General features: G+C 54.2%; 4 protein-coding genes across 4 annotated transcripts; 2 read left to right on the forward strand and 2 right to left on the reverse strand.

Annotated features, from left to right (window-relative positions):
- Positions 1-1,684: 1,684 nt before the first annotated feature.
- Positions 1,685-3,739, forward strand: GUITHDRAFT_147148 (hypothetical protein; the record flags this gene model as incomplete). The annotated part of the gene is made up of 5 exons (XM_005821460.1): positions 1,685-1,921; positions 1,967-2,216; positions 2,274-2,671; positions 2,721-2,840; positions 2,897-3,739. 5 exons carry the CDS (start codon positions 1,685-1,687, stop codon positions 3,737-3,739), a joined length of 1,848 nt encoding a protein of 615 aa, XP_005821517.1.
- A 99-nt stretch (positions 3,740-3,838) lies between these two features.
- GUITHDRAFT_119282 (hypothetical protein) lies at positions 3,839-4,201 on the reverse strand (the record flags this gene model as incomplete). Its single annotated transcript, XM_005821461.1, has 1 exon — positions 3,839-4,201. The coding sequence occupies one exon, from the start codon at positions 4,199-4,201 to the stop codon at positions 3,839-3,841; it is 363 nt and encodes a 120-aa protein (XP_005821518.1).
- Positions 4,202-4,980: 779 nt separating this feature from the next.
- On the forward strand, positions 4,981-6,497 carry GUITHDRAFT_147149 (hypothetical protein; the record flags this gene model as incomplete). Its single annotated transcript, XM_005821462.1, has 6 exons — positions 4,981-5,389; positions 5,530-5,649; positions 5,833-5,852; positions 6,001-6,129; positions 6,282-6,360; positions 6,487-6,497. 6 exons carry the CDS (start codon positions 4,981-4,983, stop codon positions 6,495-6,497), a joined length of 768 nt encoding a protein of 255 aa, XP_005821519.1.
- A 573-nt stretch (positions 6,498-7,070) lies between these two features.
- On the reverse strand, positions 7,071-8,238 carry GUITHDRAFT_80474 (hypothetical protein; the record flags this gene model as incomplete). Its single annotated transcript, XM_005821463.1, has 6 exons — positions 7,071-7,136; positions 7,253-7,378; positions 7,603-7,662; positions 7,787-7,861; positions 8,032-8,112; positions 8,161-8,238. The coding sequence occupies 6 exons, from the start codon at positions 8,236-8,238 to the stop codon at positions 7,071-7,073; spliced, it is 486 nt and encodes a 161-aa protein (XP_005821520.1).
- Positions 8,239-8,977: the final 739 nt, after the last annotated feature.

Genomic DNA, 8,977 nt, shown 5'->3' on the forward strand with positions numbered 1-8,977 from the left:
TCTCATTCTTCAGAAAAGGTGAGTACGTGTGTGTGTGGGCTCAGTCTCAAATGCTTGGGAGCAACCTGAACCAGCATTTACTCGGTTCCTTGCCCATACTTTTGAAGCAGATGTAACAACTTCAAAACCACTCCACCATCTTCAAAACCACTCCATCACATTTGCATGCTCATGGTGTCTGGTGCCTCCTGACACACAGTTCCTTCAGAGGGCGTGAGCAACTGTAGGACGGGACCATCGACGACCACAACGTGCATCTCATCATCCAACACTGCAGCCATCTGTCTTCATCTGCCCCCCAACATCAGCTGCGGGACTGAAGAGTGCAGAGTCAAACCATGCAGCTTACAGGTTACATGGGTCTCCTCGTTGCATCATTGGAGATCTTAGAGCGACTCATGACTCTCTGCTGCATCCCGTCGCCATCTCACTCCGCCATGGCTCAAGTCTAGCAACAAGCAGCTCATGCCCATGCCATGATCTTGTCAGCGATGAAAGCCATCAACGATGACGCATGAGGGACGTGAAGAGTACAAGTATCACGCGCATCAGCTACACGTTCTGATTATACTGATACGAGCTTCTTTATATTCGGTACTCGCTAGGGGTCCTCAGAGGGTAAGTTGAACCCAACTGATCGGACTCTCCGGCACTTAGTACACTGAGGCTGCCGCGGTGAGTTGGCGGCCTCCGGGCGCTCACCGGGCTGGCAGCCCGGCCGGCCGTGTTAACTTGCCAGTCAAAGTTGTGCGCCGCGCCCCCGCCGGCGCTGAGGACGGGCATCCGGTGGCCCGGGGCCCCGCCGGCACCATGTCGCTGTGCCCGCCGCCCGGCGAAGCCTCGGAATGACGGTGAGACGCGGCATACCGTACAGTACCGGAACGCACCCGGCCCGGGCCCGGCAATTGTTTACTCAAAGTTCAGTTAACAATCAGTAGGAGGACAATCAAGGGTGGAGGGTGGGGTACTTACTTATCACAATGACCGGTGATCAAGAGATGTGGCTGCACAACGTAGGGGTGCAACCACCCACTGCAAGGGTGGTCAAGGGGTGGGTAGTCCAGTGTTGTCTTGGGAGTGGTAGATCAAAACAGATGGGGTGGTAGGAGCATGGGTAGGTGAATGCTGAAGGGGGGTAGCGTTGGAGGGGTGGAGGGGGTGGGGGTTGGCGGCCACCGACATGCGCGGAGAGGGGAGGTGCTTGGAAAGGCGGAGGAAGAGGGAAGAGAAGGAGTAGAGGAGAGAATGCGTAGGAGAAGACAAGGGGCTAGAGGCGCTACAATGAGAAGAGAGCCAAACTCAATGCAGACGTGCTTTAGACGAGTGATGGTATTTAGGTTTCACTGGAGATGGGACGGTGTTGGTGTGGGTCGGATCTCAGGTGTTAGGATGTGAGTTCTTGTGAAAGCACAAGTGGAAAGAGGGTGATACAGGCAGTTATTAAGACTCATTTTGCTGTCCCATGTAAAGGAAGAGGGTGATACAGGCAGTTATTAAGACTCATTCTGCTGTCCCATGTAAAGGCTTGCCTGTTCCTCATGTTCTATTCGGTGGTGCTGAGTTTTGTCTGGAATGCTACGGTTCGAGGGTAACGCATCCTTTTGCAGATGATCTCCAAGGCCTTCATGGTTATGTGCCTCTGAGATTGAAATCTACAGTCATCAGTCTAATTCGCCGAACGAACATGCAGAAATTGATTGTATTCTTTGCTATCATCTTGGTTTATCAAGTTGTCGCTGAGAGCGTGCCATTCACCCTAGCCAATGCAGCGCGCAAGGAATGTGGTCTTCAAACAAGCAAAAGCATCCAACAAACAATGCCGTCGGCCCGCAGTGTTGTCTTGAGATTGAATGGGGGAAGCAACACTTTCGAATCCCTTCTGGATGAAGGGGAAAATGGCCAGAAACCGCAAGGACAAGAGGTAATGTGATGGTTCCCCCGCGTTCTCGGCTGAACTCTTCGGTAGGAGGAGGCTCCACTATCCAAGAAAGAAAAAGCTCACAAGTTCCATGATGCCGCTCACGAAGCTAAAGTTCGTGCCTCGAGATCAGAGAGTGTCGGAAGCCACGCTGAGGAAGGGTCTGACACCAAGAGGAGCGGTAGCCAGCATCAAAAGAGGAGCAAGAGTGTTTCAGCCAAGCAAGAGGCTCATGAAATTCAAGTGGAAGTTGAGAAACATGAGCAAGATGTGATACAGGAAGATGAAGCTGCTGGAGGTTGAGTTTGTGTTTTTGATGATCGCTTGAAACGCGCTCAGACAATCGTGTTTCCAGGAGCAAATGACGAAGAAATTGCTGCCAAAGATTCTCCTCAAGTCATCGCAGGTTCTCGCAACAATGCAAAGAACATTTCGACAGCCATGAAGGACAACTTGATCGCTTATGATGATTTCATCAAGAAAAAGACAAATGCTAAAATATCATTGGTGAATCTTTTGAAGAAGGAAAACCAAGCCGAAGCAGATGATGCAGGGACAGAACAAGTAGAGCAGGACGAGGACGAGGGCGAGGGTGAGTATGAGGGCGAGGGCGAGGGCGAGTATGAGGGCGAGGGTGAGTATGAAGGCGAGGGTGAGTATGAGGGCGAGTATGAGGGCGAAGAAGAATACGAAGAGGGTGGAGCTGAGGAAGGCGAGGCATACGATGAAGACGCTGCGAATACCTTGCCAGTTGTGAGTTTGAAGCTATGATGTTCTGTTTGTTTTTTGAACGAGTCGTCAGGTTGATGGCATTCCTGCCTTGGAAGCTAGAAAAGATCGTGACATGAAGGATCTAGGAGACTGGTTTGAAGAAGAAGATTACAACGGGAGGAAAAGCGATCGTCGTCTTCAGAAAAAATCGGTAACATGCCTTTTGCTTGATCTGACAGCAGCCCTTTGGATTTAATTTCTACACAGAATGAGCCCCAAGATGAAGGGACGGCTCCTGGTGGAATTCACGGCACCAAAACGACTGGAAATGTTGTTCGCCAGCAGCGACGCGAATACGATACAGATTTGGCGAATGGTGAAAGCAAGATTGATGAGCGATTAGCTCGTTTGATGGCAAAATCCGATAAGTTGGAGTGGATTGCGGGTTCACAAGCCATGGCCGTGCCTAAAAGTCCCCCAAACCAGGTTTCAGATCGCTTTCAGAACAATCGCGGAAGGAGAGGGGGACGCGGTGGCCCCGGTGGAGGAGGAAGGTTTGGTCGTGGCCGAGGAATGGGGACTCGAAACTTCCGCAATTACACAGGCTCCACCCACACTGAGGGTGGATATGAGCAGGACAGGAATGGCACGAGAGCGAGGGGATACAGCCGAGGCTACAGGGGCAGAGGAGCTTTCCATGGTGGGTTTGTGAGGTCAGACGGTAATGGGACCATGCCGCTGAACCGTGGAAACGGAACATACGCACCCAGTGGAGCTTTTGTGCGCAGAGGGAACTCTGCAGGAAGAGGAGCGGGATATACGGGAAGAGGAGCGGGATATGCGGGAGGAAGAGCGGGATATGCGGGAGGAGGAGCGGGATACGTGGGAGGAGGAGCGGGATATGCGGGTAGAGGAGCGGGATTCGCAGGTCGAGGAATGCCGTTCAGAGGAAGGGGAGCGTCGTTTCAGGGCAGGGGAATGACAGGAGAAGGAAGAGGAGCGTTCATGGGCAGAGGACGAGGCACGTACCGCGGAGGGTCGGGCAGAGGCGACCATGCAGGGTCAGGGTTCCGAGAGGAAGAATACCCCGCGCTCGGCAGCGTGCCTTGATACAAGGTTGAGAAAGTTGTCTTTGTTGAGAAGTAAAAGTTCAAAACGACGACGAGGAGGAATGGGCTCCTTGTATCTCTTCAGTTCTCGCCCTCGGGATTATGCGATTGTACAGGAGCTGAAAGGATTCTTGCCCGACTCCACGTGCCTCTGCGGCAAATCCATGTACTCCTGCAGGGCCTGCTTGTCCTTCATCTTCATCCTCACCACCTCTGACTTGTGCTGAGCTCCTCTCCTCACGATATCCCTGAGGATCTCCAGCCTTGTGTCTGCCATGCTCTGCTCCTCATGCTCCAGCGCCATCCTGCCGCTATGAGATGCGACTATGTACTGATCCTTGCTCAAGTGCCCTTGCTCGTGCAGGGCGTCTGCCCTTGCAAGCAAGCTCTTGACCTCGTCTCTCGTGCTTGCCGAGCAAAGTGATCGTGAAACCACAGCGGCATAAAAGTTCCTCGCGCTCATTCTCATGAGATGGTTTCACCGCCATTCCCATCCTTCATGTTTGGCTGACTGGATGTGACTGGCTGACTGCGACCTCCCATCAGCTGACCTCCTTCCCCTTGGCTCCCCTTGGCTCCCCTTGGCTCCCCTTGGCTCCCCTTGGCTCCCCTTGGCTCCGCTTGGCTCCCCTTGGCTCCTCCTGCCTTCTCTTGCGCCTCCTGCCTCCTCCTGCCTCCTCCTGCCTCCTCCTGCCTTCTCTTGCGCCTCCTGTCTCCTCCTGTCTCCTGCCCCTGCTTAGTTGCGTCCTGCTTGCTCCTCCTCCCGGGCCCGCCCCTGACCCAATCCGTCCCCTCCTGTTTCCCCCTCGACCCCACATCCCCCCCTTCCCCTCCCCATCTCCCTCCTGCTCCCTGCCCCTGCCCCTGCCCTCTCTCCTCTCCCTCCTCCCTCCCTTCCACGTCGTCCCTGCATGACAGCGATGGCATTGGACTGACTGGTCGGATACCAAGAGGCAAGCATCCATGCACATAAACGCCCGCGCCTCCCCCCCCCTTCTACATGCGGCGCATTCGGCTCGCACATGGTCAGCGTCGCATGTGTCAGGCGGGTGGAGGAGCAGAGAAGTTCGTAGCGCTAAGATGATGCTCCATGTTCACGTGCTCTTTCGATTCGGATCGCTGCCAGCGCCTCCCCGTCCTCCCTTTCTCCCAACTCTTGCATTTCCTTCCCGCCCTCCTCTGCTTCCTCTTCCTCCTCTCCCTCGATCCTTCCTCAGACGCTTCTCGTCCTCTGCAGGGAGCATGGATCACCCGTCTGACGACTTTCGCACCATAGCAGAGGCAAGAGCCTACGGGATCGCATGCCAGCTCGCCGTGGGGGTGGAGGAGAGCGAGGCCGAGTCTACGACAGAAATTCTGCTGGAGGAAGTGCTGGAATTGAAACGAGCTGAGCTGAGGAGGAGGAGGGATACGCTGCTCTCTGCCGCTCAGCGAGAAACTCTGAGGGGGTTCCTGGAGAGGAGGAGGAGCCGCGAGCCTGTGCAGTACATTGTTGGTCACTGGCCATTTTACAACCTTGAGAAGCTGCTGGTCAGAAGGCCGACGCTGATCCCGCGGCCAGAGACAGAAGAGCTCGTTGAGTTGGTGTTGAGGCAGTTCGAAGGTGCTGCAGCGGATAGAATGCCGAAGAGAATGATGGAGATCGGTCCAGGTGATGATGATGGTGGGGTAGAGAACGATGATGATTGATGGAGGAGGAGGAGGAGGTGGAGGAGGAGGTGGTGGTGGAAGAGGTGGTGGTGATGATGATGATAAGGAAGACGAGGAGGAAGGAGATAACAGTCTTCTCAGGCACAGGCGCCATCTCCATCGCTCTTCTCAAGCAATGGAAGAAATTCTCAACCTCTTGCCTTGCGATCGAACTTTGTGATCATGCGGTCACTCTGACTCGTGAGAACTCAAGACTTCATGGTGAGAGGACAGCGACCTCACGTCTTACAGCAGCCATTGTATTTCATCTCCTATCTTGCAGAAATCCTTCTACTTCATCTAATCTGTCACAGCAATCATTCTTCTTCTCCCCACCCCTGCTCCCTTCTGCTTTTCAATTATCCATGCTCATCACTTCACACAGCATTGTGATTATGCTGGCAGGCCTCCAAGAGTCGCTCGAGGTAGAAACTGCTCTCAATGCTACCTCTTCTTCCTCTCACTTACCTGAACGTTCCTCGTCTCCTCCTTCCCCTCCTCCTTCGTTTCCACCTCTCCTACCTCCTTCACCTCCCCCCCCCCCTCCTTCACTTCTCTTTCCTCCTCCTGCAGGTTATCCTGTGCGACTTTCGCCTGTGGGTTCAGAATTCTCTTCCCATCCCAGCACAGGAAAAGTTCGACCTCCTCGTCAGCAACCCGCCCTACATCCCATCTGATGACATGCTCATCCTCGAGCCAGAGGTCTTCTGTGAACCACCTTCCCTCCCCTCCTCCTTTTTGCTCCCCCTGCTCCTGCTCCTGCTCCTGCTCCTGCTCCTGCTCCTGCTCCTGCTCCTGCTCCTGCTCCTGCTCCTGCTCCTGTTCTTTTTGTCTCTGTCCTTAGTGTTCCTCAGGTCAGCGATTATGAAGATCGAGCTGCTCTTCACGGAGGAGAGGATGGGATGGACCTCATACTCTGCATCCTACGAGCAGGTGAGATAGGAGGGGGAGAGGCGGCGGGAAGGGGAGGAGGGAGGAAAGGGGAGGAGGGAGGAGAGGGGATCAAGATTCATACTGTGACTTGTTCTTCCTCTTGCTTCAGCTCCAGCCATTTTGAAGCAAGGGTCTAGCATCTGGTTGGAAGGTGAGGAGGAGGAGGACAGAACTAGAAGAGGAGAAACGATGAAAGGAAGAAGGGAGGGGGCAGTTGGGTGGAAGACTTATTGGGGGAGGAGGGGAAGGAGGAGGGGAAGGAGGAGGAGGGGGGGAAGGGTGAAAGGAGGGAGGGGAGGAGAAAGGAGGGTTGCTCGAGGGTGGAGGACTATTTCAGAGGAACTGTTGGCTCCTGCGTTCTTACATCAGCTACAGTGGACGAGAAGCATCCCGAGCTGCTGGAAACGATGAGCCGAGGAGGAGGATGCGAGAACTTGCCTTGGTGAGTGGGAGGAGGAGGAGGGAGGAGGGAGGAGGGAGGGAGGAGGAAGAGATGAGAGGAGAAGGGGAGGGGAGGAGAATGGCGATTTTTAGATTCAGAAACAGGGGAGAGGTAACAGTTGAGCAGGGACGAGATCGAGCTAGTGGAATGGAGGAGGGACATGTATGGCAGGCCAAGATTCGTTCACTTCCGAACAAGAAAATGAAGACAATCTCATGTCTCCTTGTCGTCTCCCCCCTCCCGCCTTCCCCTCCCACTTCCTCCTCCTTCAGGTCGAGCACATCATGTTCACGTACTCGATGTAGTTGACTGACCCAGTGTTCTCCGGATCAACCTGTCATTCCATCACTCCTTCCTCCTCTACTCTCCAACTTCCTCTTCCTCTTCATCTCCAATCCTGCTGCCCTCCTCCTCCTCCTCCATCCTCCTCCTCTTCCTCTTTCTGTTCACCTGTGACAGCAGGTCCTGCGCTTCCTCTACCGTCAATTTCTCCGTCCCGTAGGTCGTCAGAGCTCGTTCCAGCGCACTTGTCTTGACGTGACCAGGAGGCAGACCGGAGTTGGGGGCCTCGAACACCTGCTCGACCATCACCTACTGCTCCTCCTCCTCCTCCGCTTCCTTCCCTCTTCCTCCTCCTCCTTCCCTTCTTCCTTCATTACATTGCCTTCGCACTCATATCCTTGTCCTACTTTCAACACCCTCTTCCTCGCTCTTCCTTCCCTCTCCTCCTTCCCCTCCCTTCCCTCTCCCTCCCATCGCCTCCCCGGCTCTTGTTCTCTCCGCCTGCTCGCATCGATCACCTTGAAGGCGGCCTTCACCTCTTCAGGGGTGTAGGTTGGTTGTACTTTCCTCGACATCACCTGTATCACCGATCATCATGCTGAGCCGGAGAGGAGGACGAGGAAGAAGGTTATGAAACAAGTAGGGTGAGAGGAGGAGGAGACAGCAGGCAAGGAGAGAGGAGGGGAAAGGGGAGCATTCAACCTGAACAAACTCGTCAAAGTCGATCTCTCCATTTCCGTCCTCATCAATCTCGCGGATCATTGCGTTCAGCTCATCCTGTTCAGAAGCGTTTCATCAAATTCCAAGGGAAAACAGCAAATTCGGCAAATTCCCCTCCCGCCCCCTGCTTCCCCCGCCTCCCCCTAAACCCTCCCGCCGCCATCCTCATCATCCTCTCGTGCCCCCTCCCCCTTCCTGTTCCCCCCTCCTCTCGCCGTCTCCTCCACCTGGTTCGGCTTCAACCCCAGGGTCTCCATGAGGGAGCCCAGCTCCTGGGGGGAGATAGATCCTCCCTTATCCTCGTCGACCTAACATGTCGGGCATCATAATATGGTTCACATCGAGTGACAACTTACCAGGTTGAACAGCTCCTTGAACTCTCTCAGCTCATCTAGAGTGAGGTGAGGATGCTTCTTCAAGCTCTCGCGCAGCATTTCCTCTTCGTCCTTGTCCGCCATGGCGTGTCGCTCTCGGTGTCAACTGCAGGTGTGCTATTTATCTCTCTTCAACGAACTTTTTCCCTTCCAAGTTGCTGTTCCAACATGCGGTCAGAAACCTTCCAAACAGAACAAGCATGTCTCGTCTCGTCTCCATCTTCTTCTTTTTTCTTTCATGTTCTCTTATCTCCTGAGTTATTTATCTATGAATCTACGTGGATCATCATTCAACTTCGTTCTGTCCTTTGACAGCCGAATATCACCTTATCCTCTTGACCCTGATTCCGCTTCTCTTGCTTCTCCTCCTCCTCCTCCTCCTCTCGACGCTCCTGCTCCTGCTCCTGCTCCTGCTCCTGCTCCTGCTCCATTTCAGTCCTGAACTACAAAGAAACCAACCGAACGGAGAGGCTGGGGTACTTGATGGGGAAATTGAGGGTAGAGGAGAATTATTTTGAGTAGGGGTACGTTTTAGTTCTTCTTATCTAATTTTAAGTGGGTAGGGTGATCAAGAATTGGTAGTAGGGGTAATAGCGTTAATCTGGGGGTGAGGGTAGTGTGTTTTGACCAATGGAGGGGTCATTAGGATATTAATGGAAGGGGTGGTATCAAAACATGTTCCCCCCCCGTGGTCTGGGGGTAGAGGGTAGGGGGTACTGTGGCTCTTCATCAATGCTGTACGAGGACGTGAAAGAGGGAGGAGGGAGGGAGGGAGGGAGGGAGGGGGAAGGGAGGGGGA

Source organism: Guillardia theta, assembly GCF_000315625.1.
Source record: "Guillardia theta CCMP2712 unplaced genomic scaffold GUITHscaffold_143, whole genome shotgun sequence".
Taxonomy (NCBI): Eukaryota; class Cryptophyceae; order Pyrenomonadales; family Geminigeraceae; genus Guillardia; species Guillardia theta.